We start from the raw sequence: 27,889 nt of genomic DNA, 5'->3' as shown, positions 1-27,889 counted from the left end.
CACTGTTCCCCAACCATGTTCCAAGGTGCCCCAGGACGACGCAGCAAACTCAGAGGGGCTCCTCAGGATAGTTTAAGTTTTCAAGGGAAATAAAACATCCGTCAGACACCAGGAGAAGCATGAACTTGAGTTGGTTCAGTTTCAGAATTCGGTTTTCACATTCCTTTTGATGACGTCATAAACTTGCAGATGTGGATGTTCAGAAATTTCTGTCACGGGAAGCAAGCACCATGTGAAAATCAGCGCGAGAGGAACAGGAGGCAGCAGTGTCTGAGTCCGAGGTTGGAGAAGCAGAGTCGCACCCCAAAGGTGCTAGCTTCTTAGGACATAGACAACTCTGAAGTTATTCGCACCGGGTTCCTTAATAAATGGAGGGGTCGGGCAATTCTTTTGGCCCAGGGACACCATGAAGAACTGAAGAGGACCCCGTGTGCCAATAAAATTGGAAACCTCTGCAGTTATATAAAGTCGGGCTCTGCCCAGTCACTTCCCACAAAGAAAAAACAAATGGGTTCAAACAATTAGATATTAAATTAGCATTTTTCAAGATCCAAGTGATTTGTTTCCTTGTGGCTTCATTTCACAGCTGTGCATGGAACTTAAACCGTTCTTTTAGTGAATAAAGAAATGCTTAATGAAGAAATCATAATTCTTAATTAGTGAAAAAGATAAAAGAAATGTGTGCTTTTATTATTTGCATAAATAAAACTATACTTATCTGCCATTTGCTCTTTGGTAATCAAATGTATTCCATGAGCCCTGTCGGCCATCCTGCCCGTTTTAAATTTGAAAGGTCTATGGCAGCAATAATAGAAAATATCTTTAAACTCATTGCAAACTTTTCAATTAATTTTCAAATTAATCACAGCCATTCTGAGAGTTAGGCGGACCTAGAGGTAATAAAAGCCGAGAATAAGTCTTTATCAATGGGTAGAAATTAAAGGTAATGGGACACTGTTATCTGGAAATTAATACCTTCTTTTTTTTATGATGGCACTTTAAAAAGAAGCTTGCTAATACATTCAGTTGTACAGATATGGAATCTTCCAGGATAATGGTATATAGCTGGCCTGTCTGTACCCCTTTCACTGATGATCTACAGGGATTACAGGGATTACTAATAAATATCCATTGTTGGTTACCTTACTCAAAATGAGGGATATATGTATCTTTATATATATATATATATATATATATATATATATATATATATATATTATTGTATAAGTATAATATATAATGATATGATATATATCAATAATATATATATTATATATATACACACATATGTATCTTCCACATTTTATATTTAGAAGAATCCAGACCAACAAGTAATGTGAAGTAGGATAAAAGAAAATGTCTTCACATGGAATTCTTTTGCATTTAATGTCTAGTAATGAGAAATAATTGTGAATGGCCACTTGGACACTGTAGTTCTCTTTTTCTAGTATTAAGGCTTGGCTCAAATAGTCATAGCTTCTTTATACTTCCTTTAAGGGCAAATGGAAACAAACCTAGTTAGGTGTGTTTGGGTTGTTTTCTGATGTAGGCACTAACAACTGTTTATAGTTCTTTGCTTGTTTTTTTTTTTTTTTCCTTTTCTAGCAGCTAAAGAGCAACAACACCCAAAAGCTTTCCTGCCATTCCTGATGCGTTTCAGTAAGAATTACAGCAGAAAAATGCAGGAAGATGTAAACCCCAAAGTCATTCATCAGTACTTATATTCGAGGGTCAGATTGGCTGTCTCTGAGATTTTAAAATAACCAGCCAAGTATACAAAAAAACAAAGAGGTAGACAGAATGTGGCTTCATGGGGACAAAGCATCTCTTCTCTTCTCTTCTCTTCTCTTCTCTTCTCTTCTCTTCTCTTCTCTTCTCTTGTCACTCGTGGTTCTGATATCACGTTGACAGAGCTTAACAACACCACTTCAACCCCCCAGCGAGCCACTTCTCCAGACACAGAATGGAACATTGATCTCTGGCACCTACCCTTCCCTTTCTGGTATCCCCTGGATCTCCCCCAACGGGGCAGCCCCAGCCCCGGGGGGCCAAGAAAGACAAGAGGAGAGCCTGGTGTTCTTTTGAGCATAAGCAATTTCACAGACCATCAGCATCACACAAGGCCACCCTGACGATGATGGATCAAGACAAAATCAAGACCCCTCCGTAGTCATGTCTGAAAACTGACAAATCACAAAACTGATGGAAACAGCCACCTGTCCAAGCTGATTTGATGACTGCTCTTTCTTTACCAATCACAGCTTTGAGCCTTGCTGTAGTCTTCCCTCCTTCTAGATCTTTAAGAATCTTTAAGATACCAAGTTACATCCCGGCAGCAGCCAATCCAGAACCAGACCCTGCCTCCAAAGCCCCTAACACAAGCCCAGATGCCGTAAGTCTGCTTTAACACCATCTTATTGAACTACCCTGCAATCCTGCGGTCGGGGTTGTTTTGTTAGAGCCAATAAGAGCCAACCACAGATGTGATCCTGATAGGCTTGGTTGGATTACATTGACATGTCTAGCAACATGCTTTTTAAAGTTTACCCTTCCTGGGGCACCTGGCTGGCTCAGTTTGTAGATCATGTGACTCTTGATCTTGGGACTGTGAGTTTGAGCCCCACATTTGTGTGTAGATTGCTTAAAAAATAATATTTTTAATTAAAAAAAGTTTACCCTCCCTGAATACCACCTTCTTATAGCACATGGCCCCATGCTTATCAGGAAATTAATCCCTAACACAGTTAGAATAAGTGTTGTTTTTTTTTTTTTCCTTCTTACACAACATGCTTTTTCAATTAGGTAATTCTCCTCCAACATTATTGCCTACTACAGTTCAGAGGCACAAACCAAGGTTTGGAACTAGAGTGTGTCTGCATTGCAGAACAGACTTAGGGAGGAGATATCTTGGCCGAATGTAACTTTGAATAAGCTTTGAACCTTAACAACTGACCACCAGGTTCCATGCACTAACTTACCTGTGACCTTGGTCAGGTCACTAAACAATCTGACCTGGGTTTCTCAGTCTACACAATAAACATGGGAAATGCTAGCTGAAGTGCCCTCCCATCCTAAAATATGAAGAAAAGCCATCAAAATGCATATATACAAATTCTGGAAATACTAAGTCACTATTATGATTTTTCACGATGGTATAATTATTTCATAATGTTAACAATAATGTTTCTGCCGTCGTTTGGATGGATTTGAATCCAGCATTACTGAAAAGGAAAGAGGCAACCAGATGGTCTTTAAATGCAGGTCTGGCATTTCTTTAATATCTTTTCTTCAACGTACAGTCATTGCTTATTTATAGTTGTCTTCTCTGCTAAAGTATAAATGGTTTGAGGTCAGGACTCAATATGCGTATCTGCAGGACCTAGAACTTCTCCTGGTTCATAAAAAGGCCTCTCAAACACTCCTGGAAGGAGACCATGCATGGGTGCTATTTTCAGAGGATTTGTTACTCATTTTAAAGAATGCCTTCAAACATCTTTCTCACTTGGTGCCTCTTCTAGACTAAATTTCGTTTCGATTCTGTAAGATTTTCCTTAAAGGGAGTCTCTCTGTTCGGTGTTGTCTGAAATACATTGAGTTGTCATTCTTTGAAGAACTAAAATGAGGTGACAGACATGGAATCGTATGTGCGAAACATGCTAGCAACATTCCCAGGACCAAGGTCAACAGTGGATATCACTAGATGCCCACCGTGGACTCTGCATAGCAATCAACCCTCGAGCCTGTACTCACAACTTACATTCTAAAGACAACGTGACAGGTGCCGTGGGACAGGTTCTTGCTTCCAGAAACATGGAGACCAGCACGCAATCTTTGGAGATGGGTTCTTCTAGAATGCATTTACTCGTGTCATTTTGGTTTTTGGAGAGGTTCAGAAGTTTTCAGAAACAGAATCATTAAAAGCTCTTTTTTAAAGATTCTTTTCACAGAGAACTGTCAGATGATATCGTTATTTAGTTTATAAGAAAGCAGTCTCCATTCTATAATTTACACACAGTATATTGCTAGGCCATTTTTAATAGTATTTAATATTAAGTTTCCTTTAATACACATATAGTAAAACTTTCTGAGGGTAGCAAGACCTTTGTGGCTTTTTCTCAAATACCTAATCTAAATGGGAGGCAGGGGGCACCTGGGTGGCTCAGTCAGTTAAGGGTCGGACTTCGGCTCAGGTCATGATCTCACAGTCCGTGGGTTCGAGCCTCGTGTCGGGCTCTGTGCTGATAGCTCGGAGCCTGGAGTCTGTTTTAGATTCTGTGACTCCCTCTCTCTCTGACCCTCCCCCGTTCATGCTCTGTCTCTCTCTGTCTCAAAAAAAATAAATAAACGTTAAAAAAAAATTTTTAAATAAATAAATAAATGTGAGGCAGAACCCTGATCTCTGCCGATACTGACAGAGTAAAAACTATTGCTCTAACATCCTACAATCATGCCCTCCTCTCGTGGGTCTTGGGTGTCAGATCCTTCCTTCTGTTCCCACTGGAGGTGCACAGGTCCAGATTTTTCTAGGAAGCATCACGGACTGTTAATTTTAAAATGGGTACATAGTCATAGAATATAAACATTTTCCATAAAGTCATTATGGCTTACACGGAAACGTTTATGGGTACTATTTGTCCTTTGTTCCCTTGGGCTATTACCACCAAAGACAGCCTGTTAGAATTTCCAGGGTAACTAAACGCTTATGTGTATGAAGTTGATTTTTCCTTGTGGAACCTATTTTATTGAAAATGTCTAGTTGTATTAATAGATAAAAGCGAGTATTCTACATTTTATTGAGACTGAATAGGTATTACCGTATAATTGATAATATTATTTGCAATCTAATGGACTTTTAGGATATTTAAGCCCTTGGTAGAAGCAGAAATTCACTGGTACTTAAAATACATGAGATTAAAAATGGTAAATAGCAGCATGAACTTTTGCCAATCATTTTACATTAGCCCCCCACCTTGATTCCCAATAAGTTGGACTCCAAGAAAAAGCCCTTTGCTTGGCTAAGATTTACTTAAGGCACCCAGCACCTGTAATAGTTGGGAAATGAGCAGTTTTCTCACGATTTTGCTGTTTCCGATTCTCCGCTTCAGCAGCCGGTAGAAAACTTGCTAGTCGAAAGTGTCCCTCCTTGTTCTGGAATAATAGATGCCAGTCCCCGAAAGTGGGTCCTAGCCTGGCCAGTCCGCCCTGTGGTCCCCGGGGAAGGGCGTGATGGACAAGGCCACAGGAGTCACCGGTTCACGTGAGCAGAGGGTGGGAGAAGGGCCGGCTCTTGCCTTCACACTCTGTGTGCACCTGGCCCTGTCCCCAGCATGTATCCCCACCACCCCCCCCACTGCTCAGCACCAGCAGCCTTGCCACCGTCCCCCACACGAGCCACTAAACTCTCTCCTGCTCCATCCGCACCATAAAGAGTCTGTTCTCAGCCCTGCATCCAGAGGAGCCTTTCGTAAACACAGCTCCATCAAAGTATGATTTATATACAATAAATGCACTGTTTCAGGCTGCAGTTTCTGAGTGTTGACAGATGTATACACCCATGTAACCACTGTCAAAGTGATTCTCCAAAAACGCTAATCGGACCACAACATGCCAGTGTCTCTGGTCTCTCTCAGAGCAGAAGCCAGAGACGTTCCAGGACTGACGAATCCTGTGTGATCTGGGGCCTTACTGCCGCTCTCCACATGGCCCCAGGACCCACACCACTTCCCTCACTGGCCTTCTCCCCTCTTGTCTGACGTGCTAATTAAGCACATTCCTCTTCAGGGTCTTAGCGCTGTTCTCCCTTTCAGGAACATTCCTTCCACCATGCACCACCTTTAGGTCTATGCTCCAGGGTCACCTTCTCCGGGAGGTCTTCCATAGCCACAGAGTTTACAATAACAACCCCTGTACAGCACGTGTGTGTGCATGTACACACACACACACACACACACACACACACACACTCGTGTTGCCTATGTCTGTTTTATTTTCCCATTACACCTGTATTCGTTTCCTGTGGCTGCTGTAACAAAATACAACAAACGAGGTGGCTTAAAACAACAGGAATTTATTCTCTAACAGTTCAGGAGATCGGAAGTCAAGTGAAGGTGTCAGCAGAGTGGGTTCCTTCCAGAAGCTCTAAAGGAGAAACCGTCCATGCCTCTCTCCCTGCCTCTGGTAGTTGCCGGCCATCCTTGGCATCCCCTGGCTTGTAGCCACATCACTCCAACCTCTGCCTCTGTCTGCACAGCGCTTTCTCTTCCCTGTGTCTCTCTGTGTCCTTTTGTGTGTCTTATGAGGACACGGCCATAGGATTTAGGGCCTGTCCTCGTCCAGGAAGATGAGGATCTCATCTTGGTCCTTAATTATATCCTGTAAAGACCATATTTCAAATAAGGTTATATTCTGAGGTCCCAAGTGGACATGAATTTTTGAGGGGACACCATTCAACCCAGCACACGCTTAACACGGATGAACAATGCATTTTGCTCTCTTGATAACGAATTGCCAACCACCGCTAGGAAGCCGCTCCCTGCGACAGGAACTCTTGCTGCGTTCAGTACTGAATTTCCAGTGGCTAGAGGCACAGTGGTCACTCCGTGAACATTGGCTGGGGGAGTGAGTGGTTTATAGCTGAATCTGCCAAAGCAGGAAGTCAGGCGGCCTGCAGGGATGCAGTGAGGGGCGAAGGCCGGAGGTTAGAGAGGTGGGTGTTTCAAATAGACAAACGAGCGGGTTGGTAAGTCAGAGTAACTCGCTGGAGGAGTCCACCTCATGATCAGCGATCACAAGGTAGATTCTCAGAGGCATGAGTTAGAGGTGGTGACTCTTAGGATAGTCCAAGCAGCTCTCTCCACCTCCTCGGAGTCTCACCAGTGGGATGGTCTTTTGTCAGCTTAAAAAGGCCATAGGTGCATTTGTTTCCTGCGGCTGTTAGAACAAATGGACACAAAGTGGATGACTTTCAATAACACAGATTTACTCTCCTGTAGTTCTGAAGGCCAGAAGTCTGCAGTCAGGTTCACTGGGCTATCATCGACGTGTCAGGACGACCATGCTGCCCCCAGAAGTTTTAGGAGAAAATGCTTGTACTTGTCTGTTCCAGCTTCTAGAGCTGTATTCCTTACATTTCTTGGCTCATGGCCCCTGCCCGCGTCTTCAAAGACAACAATATAGCATCTTATTTCAGTGGTATGTCTCCTTCTTCTTATGTACAAAGCACATTTTGTCAAATAAGGTTACATTTACAGGTTGGAGGGATACCTTTGGGGACATTATTCAGCCCACCAGAGGGATCCTAACTAGAGACCAGCCATGGATCTTGGGACAAGTATAGAGAGTTCCAGATTCTTCCTTCCTGATTTCCCAGTGCAGGAAGTGGTGGGATTCTGTGCTTTCATTTAACTAACAGGAATGACTCATTTTCTACCCTAATTAGTTTCTCGGCTGAGGGCAGGGCTACTTGTAAGGAAAGGGCCCAATTTGAAACAAGCAAGTACGTCGACCTTACGCTCATAACATTTGAAACCCCCCTCTTCTTTGTACTTGATGTTTCATTTATCGTATCGTCATAGATGATCTGTCTGTGCGAGTTGCCTCAGTAGTTTGTGAAAAGAGAGGGTGTAATTAATAATTCAGATTTAAGATAAGATGAGGATCGTCCCCAGGAGGGAAGAGCTGGCTGGTGGTCCTTGACAGCATTGAGTCCCTGTGAGCTGAACACATCTACAAGGAGCACAGTGGCTGCTCCATCAGAAGACAGGTCAAGAAATCATGGGTCAGTGCGTTAATGCTACTGATACAGTTTGGGTAATTACATTTTCCCAAAATGTAAAGCTTGGAGAGAGCCATTTCTTTCTACAAATGAAAACAGTTGAACTTGTTTTCTAGACAGTCATAATTCTAATGCTGCTGTTTCTCTGAAAGCAAAGATTTGTTTTCTAAATGTGATAAGCCATGTAGGGCAGCTTCTGGTTTGGGCTACAAAATATCCAGGAATGAGGACCAAGACACGAATGCTTCCATACGTTTCTCATTGGATAAGATCTCGTTTGTCAAGAAGAATTAAAATACTTCCGTGTCGTCATAAAAATATCCACCTATCTAACGTTCTTATGACCACCACGTCTGCACCGCCAACCTTATTAACAAGACCACATCAGAAACAAAACAGCTCACCTCATGGCTCTAGATGCCAAAGTTAAAGCCGATGTGCTCTTTAAAACCTTTAGTTAGGGGGTGCCTGGGTGGCTCAGTCGGTTAAGCGGCCAACTTCGGCTCTGTTCTCACTGTTCATGGGTTCAATCCCCGCGTCGAGCTCTGTGCTGATAGCTCGGAGCCTGGAGCCTGCTTCCGATTCTGTGTCTCCCTCTCTCTCTGCCCCTCACCTGCTTGCATTTGGTCTCTCTCTCTCTGTCTCTCAAAATAAGTAAACATTAAAAAATACAACTTCTGGTTATAGTTCAGAAGTTTAAAGAGGTGGAGATTTTCACGTTTTTTTTTTTAATTTTTTTTAACGTTTTATTTATTTTTGAGACAGAGACAGAGCATGAACGGGGGAGGGGCAGAGAGAGAGGGAGACACAGAATCGGAAGCAGGCTCCAGGCTCCGAGCCATCAGCCCAGAGCCCAACGCGGGGCTCGAACTCACGGACTGCGAGATCGTGACCTGAGCTGAAGTCGGACGCTTAACCGACTGAGCCACCCAGGCGCCCCGATTTTCACGTTTTTAAGTAATGTCCATTTAGCCCTGCCCCACCGGAAACCACTGAGGCTGCAAAGTGGGCAGTGTCCCTCCAACATAAAGAATCAAAGTAAGCAAGGTGTCTCTGACACGAAGCTTTGCTGAAAATCAAATTTTGAGTTCCCAGAGACTCTGGCCCTGAGGCCCGTTACAACGCAGAAGTAAACGTGATAAAATCTTGTGACGGCACATCAACTCTCCGGTTTCTGTGCCAGCATAACATAGTAACGGATTTCAAACTGTTTTGCTATTTAGCTCTGAGCTGAGCGCTTATAATTTTAGCAACTCAGATAGTCCATGTAAGAGTGAGAATTTTGTCACAATATTGTTGGTCTATGTGACAAGTTTTAATGGAGAAAAGGTTACATTTGCATATTCTCCAGTTCCATTAACATTTCTAAAATGAAGCCCAGTAACAAATGAGAGTTATGAGTTCGCTCCGGTAGAAAACTGTAGATGGTTCTTATTTCTGAGTCTCTACTCCGTCGTCTAGTTATATACGACAGCTGGCATGTCTCAAGGGTCCACACTGCGTGCCAGATACTGCTCCAAGGGGTTCGTATATATTATTTCTGATCATCCCACCAATACTTCCAGGTAGGAATTATTATCTCATTATGAAAGATGGACTCAAAGCAAAGAGCACGCCAGCCAGTGGAAATTCAGCAGGAAACCAGAGGCAGACAGACGGAGCCCAAGGCTGCAGAAAGTGTTCATGGTGGGTGGAGCAGGATTCGAACCAACTCTGACTGCATCCAAAGAACTTTTGCCCACCATGGCACTCTGCCTCTGGAGGGGGTAGGGGGCAAAACAAATCATTTCAAAGTGGCACATTTTCAGGCAGAATTTTTAGTATAAGCTAAAGCAGTGTCTCTCTTTACACTTATGTTCTTTCATGTCAGTATCAGCTCTAATGTCAGTAAACCCAACAGTAACAGGTTATTTTTAAAAAATTAAATGGCATTATATAAATATTGTAAATATGTACATACGTCCTTTAGAGCAATCTTAGGGTAACAATCACTCGTATGTATCTATCTGTAGCTGTTAATACCTTACCAACCACTTTCACGTTCATTATCTCATGTGTCATTTCAAAAGATATCCCATGAAATAGGTGGTATTATTTGCCACGTTAGATCCATGGAAACCAAGCCCAGCAAACAGTGAGGGACTTGAAGAGAGAAAGCCAGATGTTCAAGTTTGGAACGCTTTCCTAGCTACTCTCGTACCAAATCCTGGGTCCATTCTACTAAAATAATCCAGGAGCAAAAGACTTTAAGACATGCTTGCTCAACACAAGTGATCAGACACACTTCATGTTTGGACCAGAGTTTCTCAGCCCTGGCTCTAATGACAGTTCAGGGATGGAGAATTTTTTCTTGTGCACTGTAGAATGTTGACCCGCATTCCTGGCCTCTCCCCACTGGATGCCAGGAACATCTTCCAGTTGTGACAACCAAAAATGTCTTAGGTCATTGCCAAAAGTCTGCTGTGGACACTGTTTTAAACATATTTTTTTAAATTTTTTTAAATGTTTATTTACTTGAGAGAGAGAAGAAAGACCGAGCACAAGTGGGGGAGGGGCAGAGAGAGAGGGAGACACAGAATCTGGGCTCCAGGCTTTGAGCTGTCAGCACAGAGCCCGACGCGGGGCTTGAACTCGGGAACGGCAAGATCATGACCTGAGCTAAAGCTGGACGCTTAACTGACTGAACCACCCAGGCGCCCCTAAACATATTTATTTTTGAGACATTGTCTAAAGAAAGAATCCTTCTTCTAGACGTTATTGCCAGGCAGTGATTACAGCAGCCAACACAGTTATATGGTTAAATTTATCTATTTGAAAGCAGACAGCCGAGTTTCATTCTGGCTCCACCACTTAAGTTGGTACCATCTGTAAGTCAAATTTCCTCCTCTGTAAAATGAAAATAAACCACAGAAGGCTACTCAAGGATTAAAGAGTTAAGGCGTGTGAACAGGGAACCATGGCAACTGACTTTTAGTGCACTCCTGTTGTTTCTTAACATTATTTTTCTGGCTGTTCTGTAAACCCAAACAAATCTGAATGTTCTTAGATTTCTTCTCCACAAGAGTCACTGCAGACCAGAAACAGCGTTTTTGCATTTGTGTGAAAGGCCCTTCGTGATCTCATCCCAAACTTGCTTTCTAGCCCTGCCTCTACGATCCGGCCTCCCGGGCAGGCTTCCTCCACACAGCCTGTTTCTTAGCCATTCCCCAGCTAGTCTGAGAATGTACCTTTTCCAAATCCACCAACCCCTCCGCAGCCCCGAACCTCTCCCTATGCTGATCCTTTATTGGTATGTGTCTTTTCCAGAACATCTTTGTCTTGTGAGCCACTCCTTGTCCTTCAGGATTAAGACCCTTATGCAAGACCATATCATATGCCAAATTCTGGTCCAAATGAGATGGACATTTTACTTCCTCTGGGCCTCCAGTTATTTCTCTGGAGTCTATCTCCATGGACAACAAAAAATCCGAGCGATCTAATTTAAGTGAAACAAAACCATTCTGGAAAAAGAGACTTGGATGTAAATCGTTCCCCCCCAACTTATTGTTGAGGGGGTACACCTTTAGCATCACTCTTGTGAAATTGAGGAAGGCACTTGAAAACACTAGTAGTATCCTCTTAGACAGCACCTGCTGCTGTGAATAAGGCTGGGGAATGCCAGTTAGAATAAACCGGAAGCGGACTGCTCGGACGCACAATCCACTCCAGCATGATTCCTGGAAAGCTGGTTTAGGCTAAGAGACATCAAGTCATTTTGAACACTAATTTACCGTTGTCGTAAGTCTTACCCGGCTTTGTGATCTCCCTCACCCCCTTTCACTCTGTCCCCGAGTCCCCCCCCCCCAGGACCCCACTTTCACATGTTGTCATTGCACCAGAGGAGGATTGGAGCACGGCAGCTGAGGGAATTTCTTCATGCTGTGGGAAAAACCCTTGTCCCCGTGAAGCTTACAGCAGAGAAAGGGCAGAGCGATGAATCATCGTAACAAAATGATGGAGGGGAATTTCAGCCAGTTATAAGTGTGGTGGATGAAATATGGCGGTAGTAAGATGATATGAAGGGTCAGGCTTGTTTGCCTGGAAGCTTCTAGGAGATGCCCTCCGAGACATATGAACTAAGACCTGGTCAAGACAAGAGAGCACCATGCAGAGACCTGAGGGAGGAGCCTCCCCCAGAGTACCAGGATCTTGAGATGGGAACAGCAGAACTGTTTTCAATAGGAAGGAAGCAATTCAGGAAACTTGGTGCAGGAAGCTCAGGAACAGGGAGGAGTCCTCTGTGTGGGAGGTGGCCGTTGTCCTTGGTGCAGTGGGAAGCCACTGGAAGGTTTTGGGGACAGAATTACTGATGCATAGTAAAGACTGCACAGTTTGGCAGTATGGAGAGTGTGTGTGTGTGTGTCTATCTGTCTAGGTGTGTCAGGGGAGGGGGGAGCGTTCCAGAATGACCAATTGGCCAGAGAAAAGATGTCATTAGAACTGAGGAAACACTCCCTGCCCAGATACTTCCTTCACTCTTTCCTTCATGCCTTCACTCTCCCAAAGCACATTTATGTAACGTTCATCATGTACCGGGGATATTGTATGCTCTAGTGAGCAAACATGACCGAAAGGGCTGCGGTCCTGGCCTCAGAGAACTTACCACAGTGTGGAGACGGAGGCAGCGATGGGACGCAGTCCACAACAAAATGGAGGCACGACCGCTAGGCATTGCAGGGATGGACTCACGGAAGGCCTCCCTGAGGGAATCACAGGGAGCCCGGGGTCCTGAGTTTGAGTGAGAAACCGCTGGGCCAGAGCTGTTCCAGGTGCCAGGACAGAGGTGGGCGAGAGCACCGTCCAGATGTCTGCCAGTGCAGGGAGCCCAGGGAGGCAGCGGGACGCAAGGCTGGCAAGTCGGGAGATGGCAAGCCAAGCAAAGGCCTCACGAGCCATGGGAATATCCTGGCCTTTATCCCGAAGACAGCGGGAACCACTGAAGGGCTTTAAGCAGGGAAGCGGCCCGATCAGTTTTGTGTTTGTGCCCAGTCCGATGCCTTAGGTAGGAAGAAGGGTGCGTGGGAGGTGACTGGCTTGGTCAGCGGGGTGAAAGGTGAGAAACAGGTCTGGGAAAAGAGGAGTGGGGCAGAGGGGATGTCTGGGATTCCAGAGTTTTCAGGGGAAGCTGAATAGCCTTTTTCCCCCTAGGCTCATGATTCCTTAGAAAGTGCATCTGCTCTGAGTTTGGGCTGTGTGTGTGTACATGTGCGTGTGTATATACATGCATCCACACAAACGAACCCGTGTGTGTGCATGTGTGTAGAGGGTCCCTCAGACTGTTCCCCTAGAGATCTTGTTCCAAAGATGTTACTGATATATGCCATATAGAGCAGTTACTATCCGGTTAATAAAATAGGCTCAAATGAATTCTTTACTAATCACTTTCCAATAGCACAGGCTCACCCGAATTCATCTTAGCCATCCAGTACCTATAGGACACTGCTAATCTTAATGTATAGGGTATTCTGTAGATTTTTATTTCATTTGAACAAAGAACACAATTTTACTTGGCTGCTATTCTGAGCAGAGGGGCTGTGGGTGCTATCTCGATGTTGCAGAAGTGGTTTAGAATCATGCGAGAGAAGGACATTAAACTTAAAAAAGTAACACAAGCTTCCTGTGTTCTTAATCTGTAATTTCTACTTTGATCACATAGCCAAAAAAAAAAATGTAATAATTTGTCTGTTACCAGCAATCACTTATGGGTAGTTTGTAGCAGATGTATTACTGTACTATCTGTCCTTTTGAAAATATGTGTGGCTACCTAAAATTTTATGTCAATTTATTAACTACTTAATGCACATTAAATCAAATGCTTGATCTTGCCAAGAAAAACTAAGCTAATTCAAAAGGAATCCCATTCATGATTGTCTTCAGAGCCGTGAAGGGAGTGCTAACACGTTTCAAGGTTTGCTTGACAGCCTCTGTGGGTTGTGATAAAGGAAAGATAAAGAGAACAGGTTACAATCTACGAGGACGCTTTTAACCTTTGTCTGTTCCTTCTCTGCCCCATTTTTTTGTGACTCCTCTTCTCCAACGACAGCACTGACCCAGCATCAACAGGATGGATGCTCTTGAGCTGTTTCTCTGGGAGTAGAGTGGTTATTGCCAGGCTATCTCGTTTGTCTTTCACCCTATCCTTTGGATAAATAGTACCCTTTTGTGGCACGTGGGGTCACCTTTTTATCTGCGGTCTCAGAGGTTGCTTTTTTATTTCTCTGTTAAAAATGGGTTCCTGCTACAGGAATAGAATCCATACAATTGGCCCTGTTAGCCCCATGTCCTAACTGGTTGAGCCGATTGACTTCATAAAACAATATTCATTTGCATGGTACAGTCAGTCTTGTGTTTTAGGGTGGACTTAAATGTCTCAGAGCGTGTTTCTTAAAATTAAATAAACAACCATCTTCTTGGAGTAGCTCAGATGTGAAAAGAAGCATGGAGGAGAAAAATGTACAGTGAAAAAAGACATATTAACATTGTATGAATAAACCCAACTCTTGAACTTCCTTTTATAAATTCTTCTTGTTCCTCCACTTTTCCCTCTGGAGAATCGTTTAAAGAAGAGATGATGATAACAGTAACAGTAATAATAGTCAGAAAATAATAAAGAAGGCATCAGGTTCTATCACAACATTTTGGATTTTGGATTGGACCCCATCCAGTTATATTTTCTCTTGTCTGATAATTTAGCTAAATGCTGTCCTTGAATCAGACTGTTGAAACAATATATTAGAAAACCAGTGTGGCCTTGAGGCGCCTGGGTGGCTCAGTCGGTGGGGCGGCCGACTTCGGCTCAGGCCATGATCTTGCGGTCCGTGGATTCGAGCCCCGCGTCGGGCTCTGTGCTGACAGCTCAGAGCCTGGAGCCTGTTTCGGATTCTGTGTCTCCCTCTCTCTGACCCTCCCCTGTTCATGCTCTGTCTCTCTCTGTCTCAAAAATAAAATAAACATTAAAAAAAAAAAATTAAAAAAAAAAAAGAAAACCAATGTGACCTTATAAATTCTCCATTTAAGCCCAAATTAAAAATGTGTATATTAATAAAATCATGTGACACTTTAAGTCATTTTTTTTTAACAATCTTCATAAACATGTAACTTCAGTTGATACATTTAAGGTTTTATATGTATAGGGTGTGTGTGTTCAGCATACGTACGAACGTGTATACCTACACGCACCTCCAAGCCATCAACTTAAGGACGTCTTTTCAGATTCTTTTAAGTGAATGTGCGTGCATGAAAACCAGACCGGCTATTTGTGAAATAGTTCTGTGTAAACTCAAGTACATTTCATAAATGGGTTAAGCGCGTGTTAACACTGTGGTAGGATTTCTCTCTCATGTTCTCCTGCCTTCTCCTTGTTCAGAGAATTTGGATGGAGAGACCCAGAGCTACCAGAAGTGATCCAGATGTTACAACACCAGTTTCCTTCAGTCCAGTCTAATGCTGCAGCCTACTTACAGCACCTCTGTTTCGGAGACAATAAAATTAAAGCCGAGGTAAGCACTACTTGGATTCTTAAGCGACTGGTGGTAGATTTCGTCAGCACCGAGGTCTATAGAGTAGTGTTGAAAGGGGAAAGGAATAGGAAAACCAAAGTTATGTTTCCAAAATTTAGATCCATATGTAAGACCGAAATGGCACCTTCTGATTAACTAGCGTGTGTATACATAGTCTTCTTTTTCAATATTTGGATACTGAGAAGCAGATGACCAAATATACCTTCTAGTATTAACACAGGCAAAATGGTCAAACGCTGGACTTTTCATGTGATTTGCCTTCCTCTTCCCAATATCATCCCTGGAGTTATCTCTGCCTCTAAATCTTCAAGAAATAAAAAGCATCGTACGTTGTCTCCTCAACTTACAAGATTACTGCAGTCACCTATGATATCATCTCTCCTTTCTGGAAAACTCACTTACAGGATGAGAACTCTAGGCAATAGATAAGCTTTGTGTTACAATCAAGGATTTTGAGCCATTTACAGAATGACTAGGGAATATAACACGGGTGGATATGGTCCAGGAAAGAATATATTGTCTGCACCCATTATGTAAACAATCGTTAACATGCTTGGTGTTCTTGGACTACTTTGTATATACACTGTGCTGCGTGGTATTTCTAGAAAATCACAGTGGTCGGCATAGCTCACTCTGATTTTTTGGACAAGGGACAAGTATTTGCATTAAGCTGCTGAGTAATCAAACGTTTTAAAACAATTTGATAAGCTATAAAGAGTCATCTCCCTAGCATGGGAGCAGTTCTGGGGATCAGTCAAAATCGGTTTCAGAGTGGAAACAAGAAATTTAGAGATATAATTGCAATTTATTGTAGATTTTGCTTGCTTGCATTAGTATGGATATAGCCTAATGGCTTTTCATCATTTCTTTCTATCTTCCACTGGGACTTAGAGGACTTAGCAGAAAGGTCACGTGTCTTTGTGGATTGAATAAAGGACAGTGGTTCTCAGCCAGGTGTGATTTTTGCCTCCCAAGAGATAGTTGACAACATCTGGAGACACTTGTGGTTGTCACAATTGGAGAGGACCGTGGCGGTGCTATCAGCATGTTATGGGTAGGGTTAGGGATGCTGCAGAACTTCCTAAAATGCACATGCACCGGGCAGCAACCGCAGCAAAGAGTTATCCAGTCCCAAATGTCAACAGTGGTGTCAACAGTCACATAAAGAAAAATATTGTTCATCCAAGATAAGTTTAAAAATGCCAAAAATACTATTAAAATTATATAAATGATCTACAAATAAAGCAAAGTTAAACTTGAGTTCTGTCCCCAATGGAAATTCTCTCAATCCTTCTATGCCTTTAATAGAAAACCAAAGAGTCCCTCAAAATGAAGGACAGATTTCTGATTAGGGGATTACAGCCCATCATTTTTTTCAAGGTCACCACTTTGAGGGCTTCTTTAAAGGCCAGGGAAGCATTTTATTCCATTGTTCACGTAAGGTTGGATCAGGGGTGTTGTGATGCACGCCCCCAAAAGCAGGAGTGTGGTTCCGATCTCAGGATTGATGACGCCCTGTGATACACCTGGAAGGTACGGAAAGTTGGGTGACTCACCTAACGAGGCTTATTGGGATGGTCGGCATGGCTCCTAAGTGGGACTGAAAACGTCTTGAGAGTAGGAAAGGGGGTTGGCTTGAGTTTTTGTGGTGATTATAGGGTGGAGCCAGTGTGAGGGTTCTCAAGTGTGGACAGGGGCTGGCGTGATTTGAACTTCCTGCTGATGCCAAAAGAGGAGGCATCCAGGCTTTCATATCACCTTGCTCAGATGTGGGCAGAGCAGGAGAGGGAAGCTTGAAAGCAGTCAGAAGCCAGACATCCAAAAGCGGAGTCTGAACCTTTATTATAAAGGGTTGTGTGGTCAGTACAGACAGCATGGCCTGGGGAAGTGTGAAGTCACTGGTCCCACTGGCTCTGTCTGCGTGCTCCTTGGACTGGCCAAAGTCTCTCAACAGCAGCGACTGCTGGCAGCTGGCCACAGACTTGGGCGTGGCCCCATCAGACGCACCTCTCGGCCCCGCGGTGGATCCGAGGTGGCACGATGTCGGGGGGCGCGGGGGGTGGGGACCGGGACACGCGTTGGCATCCAATAGACACATCCATCTCCCAGTGCTGCTTCCCTGCTCACCAGCTGTGCCTCCTGGAACAAGCCAATTGTCCTTCAGCCCTTAAAATAGAGATGCCGATACCTGTACTGTGGAGTCTTTGTGGGGCTAAGTGACTTAATGTATGCTGGCCACTTAGTGGTAACATATTCATTCATTCATATTCTTTTTTGGCCAGGAACAGTTAGAACATTCAAGTTACTTTATTTTATCTTTTCGATGTTCATTTTAAGTTATTTTACTCTATTTAAAATACAAGTTATTTTATCGTATGTATATATATATGTCTGCATGTGTACGTGTGCTTATTTTCCTAATTTGCCGTGGGTGCCTGTGTCCCCTCTTACTGCCTGGAGATCTTCCAGCAACTGGCTCTCGGAGGAGGGGCTCATCTGGTGGGTGTCAGTGCTCCACTGCACCCCCAAAGATTCCAGATGTGGCCAGGACCTCAGGGTAACGTTGGCCAGGTCCCCAGGAGCCTGGGATGGGGAGGAAGGGATGAGTGGTGTAGGACCGAGGGCACAGTCTGCCACCACGGTGGACAGGGACAATGCACGTGCCTAAATAAAACCCAAAGTGAGCCATCTGAGTTTCTCTGTCTCGCTCCTTCACTCACGTGGGGAGCACACATATGTACACACACACGCACGCACCACACACACGGAACCTCTGGAAGGGATTTTGCACAGTTCTGTTTTGCTCCCTCATCCTAACTCAGGGCCCAAGCCAATAGTAATGGTTCTCCCTTCGTGACGGATGGCTGCCTGTCATGTTCTCATACACAAGTATTGATTTTTGTAATTACCTGTTGTTCAAATACTAATCCTGCAGGCACTCGCCTTTCCAACGTACTCAGTCCCCCAGTCTTTCTATTGCATTTTATTGAATTGATTTAGCCCTTCAGTCTGCATTTCATTATTAGTATTGACTTTGCTCACACAATGGATAGACCATTGAGCAAAAGGCAGAATTAAATCTCCTATATGGGGAGGGTCATAAATCATGCCTTTCTCATTCCTCATTCCAGTGCTTGGTGCAGTTTTCATGTAATGAAGCCAAGAAATTCCGTGCTGTTCAAAATGATGCTGGATATTATAGGCACAAAGTTGAGAATTTGCTTCCATAAATCAGCAGATGAAAGCCCCGTTTCTAACTTTTCCTCCTGGTCTGGTGACCGGTGGATTTGCTGGATTGGTGGCAGCCTCCCAGGAGGGGGTGGCGCCCCGGGGAAGGAGCTGGGGAGGGTGGCTGGCAACCACCAGGGACCGAGCTGGAGTCTGCGGGCCAGTGGGGGACCCAGCTTAGAGCGTTCAGTTACAAATGAGACAGGAGGGTGCTCCACAAACAAGACCTCAGACCTGGGAAGGAAAAAGGGTAAGAATAGATAGGGTCTGGGCTGTTGCCACAAACACACTGAGTTTGCGCAGCTCGTTTTCACAGACCGATGAACATCTGATACGTCGCTGCCCTCCTGCTTCAGGGGAGGGGTATCAGTGGCACCGACGGGTGTCAGTACTATTTGAACTGTGTCTCGTATATGTTGTCTCCTAGACTGTTGGGACTGTCACAGTAAATTGAGCTGTACATAATCTCTGGAGTTGTTTGACGTGAAAACTTGCTCATGTGCGTGTATCACCGGCATCTTTTAGGAGGTACCCGGGTGATAATCTCTTAGTATTTTTCATAAATGCTTTCTTCATTCTTTCCGGGTCCTCCCCAGTTAAGAATATTAAGATTATCCATCGACTCGGGGATAATACTAGGTGCCTCTCATGGGTTCTAATGATTCGAGTTTCTTTATGTTGCCCCTCCTGCTTTGTCCCCCTGTTTCTGCCCATGCACACGTTAGGACAGGTAGGTGCACACGTAGGCACCCCATACTTGCACGTGGACAATCATGCACCAAAAATGAGCATAATATATATGCTGTAGGGCAGCGTTCAAGATAATAGGTCTCCTAGAAATTAAAAAAAATCTATTTTCACAGTTTCAAGTGAGGACTCTTCTTAAAATTAAAAGACATCAGCTGTTTTAATTTATGATGAACTAAGGAATTAAATTTAGTGGAAGTTTAAAATTAATAAGTATTTAAGTGTTAAAATAATTTTAAGATGTATTTTCTTCTAAACATGGCACCATTCCTTTAAACAACATACCTTTTAAACAAAACTGGAGCTGTATTAGTAGAGCGTTGTTATTAACTGACCGTGTTCATTTCTTTGTGATGGAAATGGCCACTGACCACTGCTAAGGAAGATTTTTAGGGTTTTGACCTGGTCACCTCTTTTTTTTAAAATTTTTTGGGGCGCCTGGGTGGCGCAGTCGGTTAAGCGTCCGACTTCAGCCAGGTCACGATCTCACGGTCCGGGAGTTCGAGCCCCGCGTCAGGCTCTGGGCTGATGGCTCAGAGCCTGGAGCCTGTTTCCGATTCTGTGTCTCCCTCTCTCTCTGCCCCTCCCCCGTTCATGCTCTGCCTCTCTCTGTCCCAAAAATAAATAAAAAACGTTGAAAAAAAAAAAAAAAAAAATTTAAAATTTTTTTAATGTTTAGTTATTTTTGAGAAAGAGAGACAGAGTGTGAGCAGGGGAGGGGCAGAGAGAGAGAGAGAGAGACAGAGAGAGAGACAGAGAGAGAGACAGAGAATCGGAAACAGGCTCCAGGCTCTGAGCTGTCAGCACAGAGCCCCACATGGGGCTCGAACCCACAAACCGTGAGATCATGACCTGAACTGAAGTCAGATGCTTAACTGACTAAGCCCCCAGGCACCCCTGGTCACCTCTTTTTATATGAGAAATTAGCTTCAGCTATCAAATCTGCACCCCAAGTATTTGAAGAGCTTGCATATTAAACACATATTTCGATAATAAGCCTGATTCCTCTAGGAAAACAGTGCTGATTTTACTTTCCTAATTCCCAACACACCTCTGGGAAGTTGCCTTAGCATCCTGGCTCCAATCAAGTATTTTTTGGTGTTGTTTTTAAAGAAATGGCATTGTCAGTTCTAGTGGGAAAAAAAAAAAGTGTACCAAAGCCTATTTGAGGTTCATAGGGGAGTTGAATATTAATAATATATAGATCCAATTTTTAAGGAACCCACAACCTACCAGACAAACAGCACACAAACCAGGTAATATAGCACCGTGTGTTAAGCACAGTGGTGACACAAAACCCAGCCTGTGGAGTCAGAGAAAACTGCCTGCTTCCTAAAGTGATTACACTGAATTTTAAATTAGAAGTTGCAAGAAGAATATAGCCTAAGCCATACCCACTTAGAATTAATGGAAGACGGCTTGGATTTGGGGTATCAGTCCTTTGGAGAGTGTGTGTGTGTGTGTGTGTGTGTGTGTGCGCGCGTGTATGCATGTGTGTGCACACGCATACACATATCCACGTAGTTTCAATGTGTCTGTACCATTTACACTAGTCTATTTTTCCAAATTGGCACCATGTTTCTTGAGTGATGATAACACAGAAATTGGTTTCAAAAAAAGAAAGAAAGAAATTGGTTTCTGTGTATACCCATACCATCCCCCTCCCCCATAATTTTTATTTTATTTGGAGTGATTTAGAACATTCCATATGTTAAAAAAAATTGACTTGTTCCTGTCTACTACACTTAAAGACCTTCATCATTTCTATTTTATCCTGGTTCTTTCTACCTCATATAGTTCGAGAGGAGGTGCAATCCATCTTTTCAGTTGATTACCTTTGAGCCATTTCTTGTCTTCTTCATCATAAATTGTTCTGCATTTTTAAAGAAAGAGCCTCTATGAGTTGCTAGATGTGAGTCGAGAGTGTACCACTGAGTTACAAACACAGGCTCTGGAGCCACGCTGCCTGCCCTTGAACCCTGACTCTTCTGCTTTCTAGCTCTGGGATCTTGGGCAAGTTTCTGTACCTCTCTGAGCATCAGACTCCCAGACCATCAAATGGCACGGAGAATCCACATCCCTGCAGCGAGGAGGCGCATAGACCGCCAGCCAGCATAAGTGCTTAAGGAATGTGGGTTATTGTTAGTATATGTTGAAAATATAAACTAAGGAAGTCTCTTCCAAACTGTTAAATGTAAAACCAGTCTCCTCGTGTTAGAGACAGAATGGTTTATATATTCTGCTTTACTTGTATTTTTACCATTCACATTTTGAAATCTACTGTTGTCAACTAAAGAAATGGAAAGCACATGTTGTGTGTGGCTGTATGCCAAGCCACTGTTGAAACGAGTGGATTCAACCACGGGGCCTTTAGGAAGTTAGAATCAAAGAACCATTTTCGTGTGGCAACATAAAACAACACACAAACGGGTCCAAATGCTTCACACACTGATATTGTGTGGAGGTGGAACTCAGGAGTACGTGCATTCGGCAGATATTCCCCGATCAGCTGTAAAGTTCCAGGCTCTGTTCTTGGCCCTGACATCCCAGCAGTGAACACACTAGAGTCAGGTGAGCCACTGGGAGGCAAGAGTGAACAAAGATGGAAATCTATGACGTGTGAGATGGTGTCGTGAAGAAAACACAGCATGGGAACTAGGGTAAGGGGTGAGGGCATGTGGAGGCAGGGATCATTGCAGTCTTACAGAAGGTGATCGGGAAGGTCATCTCTGAGAAGTGGTGCTGGAGCAGTGCCTGAAGGCTGAGAAAGAGAGAGAAAGAGAGAGAGAACCATGGAGTCAGCTCTCTGAGCAGGAGTGTTCCATGCAGAAACCAGATAAGCCCAAGACAGGAGTGTGCTTGTTTGTGTACTTTCTTGTGGCTGCTGTAACAAAGTACCACAAACAGGGTGACTTAAAACAACAGAAGTCCAAGATCAAGGTGTTGGCAGGGCAGGCTTCCTCTGAGACTCTGGGTGGAATGAAGAACCCTTGCCTCTTCCAGCTTCTGGTGGTGGCCCTCGATCCTTGCAATTCCTCGGCTTCTAGCTACATCCCTACAATCTGTGCCTTTGACATCCCAGGGCCTTCTCTGTATGTGAATCTGTGTGTTTCTTCCCCTCTCTTAAAAGGGTAGCAGTCATATTAGATTAGGGCCCACCCTGATGATCTCATCTTAACTTGATTACATCTGCAAAGACCCTGTTTCCCGCTAAGTCACATTAGTTAGGATTAACCTATCTTTTGGCTGGCACAATTCAACTTACAATGAGGAGCAGCCAGAAGTGTGGTTGGAACCTAGAGAGAGGGCTAGAAGATGAGGTCAGAGAGGTAACTCAGTCCAGGGCTGCGTTACATAGGTCTGGCAAGCTGAAGGTCTTACCATCCACGAAGAGAAATCCGGGGCCTGCTTTTTGGCAGAGTGGTTGAGAAAGCAGTGCATTTCAAGAAAGAATGCTTGGGGTGCCTGGGTGGCGCAGTCGGTTAAGCGTCCGACTTCAGCCAGGTCATGATCTCGCGGTCCGGGAGTTCGAGCCCCGCGTCGGGCTCTGGGCTGATGGCTCAGAGCCTGGAGCCTGTTTCCGATTCTGTGTCTCCCTCTCTCTCTGCCCCTCCCCCATTCATGCTCTGTCTCTCTCTGTCCCAAAAATAAATAAATGTTGTAAAATATCACTGTAATAAAAAAAAAAAAAAAAAAAAGAAAGAATGCTTGGAGATTTTTGGAATCCATTAAATGGCCACAGGAGAGGGTAGCTGGTGATAGGAAAGATCGGGAGAAGGTGAGTGTATAAATGAGGTGGGTAGGATTGCCCCGGCCCATGTAAAAGGGTGTGCTTGTGAGAGGCAGTCAGAAAAGGAGGAAGGTAACCTCAGGTGGCCTCTTGGAGTGACCGCAAAGTGGTTAAGAAAGTGTGATAAAAACAAAGTGACTTACTAGACCTGAAAGAAGTCTGGGTAGCTTCTGAGAGGACTCTAGTGTCAAGGACAAAGACTTAGAATCTCAGTGAGTGGGAGGGGTGGAGGGGGCGGACCGTGACCTTCCAGGACAACAGTATGAAAAGTGGCCCGGAGGCAGGAGGGGGAGCATGAGGAGTGGGTGACGGGGAAGGTAGTAGTGTCCTATGCACGCAGCCGGCAGGAAACAGCTGAGTGACAGGTGGTGGGTCTGCATAAAGAAGAAGGGAGAGACAGTGACCCTAACACACGGAGCTCTGAGACCTGTTTCCAGAGTGATCCATGATCTCGTTGCACTTAAATACCACCATGGCGGAAGGAGAGAGTACAGAGTGTGATAAGGGCTGGGCGCACTGGTCGGAAGACGGAGATTGGCTCTGGGTCGTGGGGAGGAGTTGGCTCCGTGGAGAAGTTGAGGCTTCCCAGGGATTTCAGCTCTTGTGGACACAGGAGAGGCGGTATAGGACCCATGCCGAGCACCGCTGCGCCCGGAAGCTGGGACTGAATGAGTGAAGACAGCCCAACATACGTGTTTTTCGTTTTCACGAAGGCTTGGTCTTTCACACATGACAAGGGATGGAAGAGGGGGAATCGTGAGTTTTTGGACCAGTGCTTCCAGCAGAAAGGCCCATGAGTCCCCCTCAGTGGCATAGATGGCAAGTAGACAGTATTGCTAACAGGCTGGGATAGAACTGCAGCTAAGAAGGACAGATACGCTCGCACAGACGTTTGCATCCAGCTGGTGGCCATGCCCCCGGGCTGGGGGCGCTGAGTCAGAATCGCGGCCTTTTGGAAAATGTGGGGAGAAGCAGAGACAAAGGCATCCAGAGGCACCAAATGGTGGCGGTGCAGTGGCCTTCCATACTTAAGGGCAAATAGGACCTGAGGAAACGGCCAGGATGTCTGGGGCTCGATGGCCCTCTGTCCGTCCCTGCCACATACCTTCCGTCCACGTCCTGTGCTTCTGCCTCTCTGCCCTGCTGGTTCCATCTCTTGCCCCTTTGAGCTCTTCTCACTCCTCCTAAATTTGCGCCTGTCACAGCCCCCATCACCCATCCAGAGGTTTGTCCTGGCCTTGGTGACTTTTTCCAAGTGCTGAGGAGACCGAGGGCTTCTCTGGCCCAAGGTCTCTCCTCCCCGCTGTCAAGGGATCAGACATCAGTGTGACAGTTCTGTGTGACTCACCTGATAAGTGCCTTCTGCTGGCCCCAGGGGTCACCGAATAGACACAGCAGCAGGGATGGTCCCCCATTAGGAAGTAAGTCGATCTTTACCAGAATCCAGTTCAAAGAGGGCCCAGTTCTTGACAGGAAACTCCCGCAGTAGACACAAAACTGGTTTGATGGCCTCTTCCATTAAGAAGTTGAACAAAAGGGGTACCTGGGTGGCTCAGTCAGTTGAGCATCCCACTTTGGCTCAGGTCATGATCTCCTGGTTTGTGGGTTCGAGCCCCGCATCGGGCTCTGTGCGGACAGCTCAGAGCCTGGAGCCTGCTTCGGATTCTGTGTGTGTGTCTCCCTCTCTCTCTGCGCCCCCCCCCCCCCCCCCTCTCTCTCTCTGCCCCTCAAAAATAAAGAAAACTAAAAAAAAAAATTTTTTTTTCAGTTTAACAAGAGACCTGGGAAAGAGAAGCAAAGCATGTTGGGAAAAGACTGGACATAGGACGGGAACAGCCCATAGTTTATAGGTGGCAGTGAAAACTGAAGACTCACGTCTCATTTCCAGACTGGCTGTCAGCTTGGCTTCCAAGCTGGTGACTTATCTGGTGCCACCAGAGCACAGGGCGGGAGAGAGCACAGAGGTTCAGTCAGATCTAAGGAGCAAGGACCGTGTTTCCTCTAGTTTAAGGTCCCTTCAAGGAAGGCCAACTATGGCAGGAGAGAAGAGACAGCATGCGGTGAAGGAAGGCATGGGCATCAGAAGTGCAGTGGGGGACAGAGCCACCTGCCACACACGGTCTATAGCTGTGGGCCACACAGATGGAGACCAACGTTCAGAGACAGCCTTGGGCACCTGGGTGGCTGAGTCCGTTAAGTATCCAACTTAGGCTCAGGTCATGATCTCGTGGTTCAGTTCGTGAGTTCGAGCCCTGCATCGGGCTCCACGCTGGCAGTACGGAACCTGCTTGGGATTCCCCTTCTCTCCTCTCTCTCTCTGCCCCTCCCCCACTCACGCTTTTTCTCTCTCAGAATAAATAAATAAAACTTAAAAAAAAAAAAAGATGGCCTTGGGGTCTGCCTTTATGTGAAGAAACCTCTCTTCACCCCCTCTTCCCCGCCAACAAAAGTGGAAGAACAAGGTGGCAGGAGGAAGGTGGGAAGCTGGTAACTTGTCCAGTCCTCAGGGAAGGTGGGATATTGGAGGAGGGGGAGGGAGCCAAGACCGAAGTTGTAAGTTGGATAGGCTTCATTCTTTGAAACTGGAATGAGACTATTTTCATAACCAAAAGTGAATGAAAGTTAAGGAATCAGACTGATGTGTTGAAATGTAACCAGCCTACAGTGAGAGTCCTAATTAAAACCACCAGGTACAGAAGGTTCTCTTTTCAAGACAGTGATGAGTCAGAGAGCTGTCTCCAAAGCTGGGTCATGACTCGGGAACAGTGATGCAGCAGGTATTTTTTTTTCTAATCTCTGACAGTTCCTTGCTGCGTTTGCTAAAATTTGCTCTAGGTTATTTTAACTTTGTTTCTTCTTTGGGCCATGCTCTTCTTCTATTTTAATGGGTTGTCTTTGTACCTGCCCCCTCCCCAATGGTTTGTATCCTTCCCAGTAATTAACAAAAGAAACAAATGACCCATCCAAATGTCAGTCGATTTCTGTGTGTATCACAGGTAGGAGCCAGGCTCTAACCAGAGTCCTGTCGCCAATGATTTTTCTCTCTCGGCAAATGTCTGAATGGGATCTCCTGCATCCTAATTTAGAAAAGAAGATCTGTAACTAAAGAACCAATCCTTCCTTCAGGGGCATAGACCAGCTTTATGTCCAACATCAACCTCAGCTGACCTTTATGGTAGCGTCCTTTTCTTCACTCCTGGGAGAGGTCACAGAAGAACCTTGACCTCTGTCCTCCTGCTGACACTTGGCTCCTAAGGGCTGCCGACTTGCCAACATTGGCTTTGTTTCCTATTGAGCAATCTCTCAACTGTTGAACCAAGGAGGAGGCGTTTTGTTGGCCTGTCATCCTTTTGATCTTTCCCTTCCAGTCTCCAGGTTTTCCTGGCACACAGACTAGAGAGAATGTTTTGTCAGGATGCTGATACAAACGACACGAGAACCCTCCACGCCAGGTCTGTGCACACGTGGCTTATAGCGTGCACTCCTCCCTCCCCAGATTCCATTGCAGTTCAGTGCTTTCCTTTATTTCAGCAACCTCTGTTCTGTTAATCCACTGTAAGTAAATGATCTTGCACGTGCCCTTTTTTGAGCCTCTGACTACTTACTTCTCCAGCTTCACCAAGGCTATTTCTCCATTTCATTCTGAATCCAGAGTGTGGATCTCCTCATACTGATGGCACTTGCGAATGCGTTAGCGACCTGCTCTCTGCACACTTGGATGCACCATCTTGGAAACCTTTAACACGGCGGGAGTCAGATCCCATGGAGGACAAGAGCCCCCCTGACTTCAACTGTTGCCTCAGTTGACGAGAGTGTATGCAAATTTCTAATCCCCCATATTTCAGCCACTCAAAATCAGATTCTTATTGGAAGAAATGTGTCTTTATACCACAACTATCCCATAGATGTTTTGTTACGTCTCTTCCCTATTGGGTGCACTTCATCGTTACAAATTTTTTTTAATGTTTCAAGAAAAGCTGTAGGTGATCATTATAAGATGACTATTCTTTCTTGGTAGTTCCAGTGCACTTTTTAACCAAACCTCTAATATAAGTGAAAGAAAAAAAAAACATCTATTTTGTTAAGAGCCCTTCAAAATTCAAATTGCTCTCCTGTATTTACAATCCTTTTTAATTAATTTGCCTCTTGAATAAAAAGTAAAACACTGAGTAGGCATTAGGCCTTTTGTTATTTGTATTTAACTTTATGTATGCAAAGAATTCTGCATTTCCTTCGAATCTATAAGGGCGGCCTTCAGTTTCCAAAGATTGCTTGAAAGAAGGTCTTACAATTGACAAAGTATTTCCCCTGGAAACGTGGTATATAAGAAGACCGGCCTCGCCAGGACCGCTCACAAATGCCTCATTAACCCAAAATATATGAATTATAACAGTGGGTGAATAATACTGTATAATATCCAGTCTCTTTGTATTCGTGGGGGAAAGCAAAAAAAGTGTTCTGAAGGCTAGGAATTCATCTCTGGCATTCTACTGCTTAGCACCCAGTGCTCCCCACACAGTCCCTGTGGATTCTGGGGGGAGCATGGAGACCATCCTTACTGCAAAGCATAAGTGATGGAATCTGCTGTCTGGACCAGGGGCCCAAGGAAGGCAGAGGCAGATGAGAGGGAGCAGGGAGACAATGGCAGAGCTATTTCTGGAAGGGGTGCATAAGCTTTCAGAGACCCTAGTGTGTGGACAGAATGAAGGGGATCCGAGGATGAAGGACAGAAACTGGAGACTGGAAAATAGAGGTGAGGAGTGGACACTCCTAGCCGCACTACGTGCAAAT

The 27,889-nt window shown here is 44.8% G+C and overlaps 1 protein-coding gene across 4 annotated transcripts in view; it reads left to right on the top strand.

Annotated features, from left to right (window-relative positions):
• The window catches only part of CTNND2 (catenin delta 2), a 408,918-nt gene that overhangs the window by 138,373 nt on the left and 242,656 nt on the right, over nt 1-27,889 (top strand). For all 4 annotated transcript variants that reach the window (XM_040494066.1, XM_040494055.1, XM_040494045.1 and 1 more), the window contains one exon: nt 15,180-15,312. In XM_040494066.1, the coding sequence (XP_040350000.1) occupies nt 15,180-15,312 (133 nt within the window). The remainder of the gene's footprint in view (nt 1-15,179; nt 15,313-27,889) is intronic.

The sequence above is a fragment of the Herpailurus yagouaroundi genome, unplaced genomic scaffold (genome assembly GCF_014898765.1).
Source record: "Herpailurus yagouaroundi ecotype Mexico unplaced genomic scaffold, PumYag 29, whole genome shotgun sequence".
NCBI lineage: Eukaryota > Metazoa > Chordata > Mammalia > Carnivora > Felidae > Herpailurus > Herpailurus yagouaroundi.
This window is presented reverse-complemented; position numbering and strand designations above follow the sequence as displayed.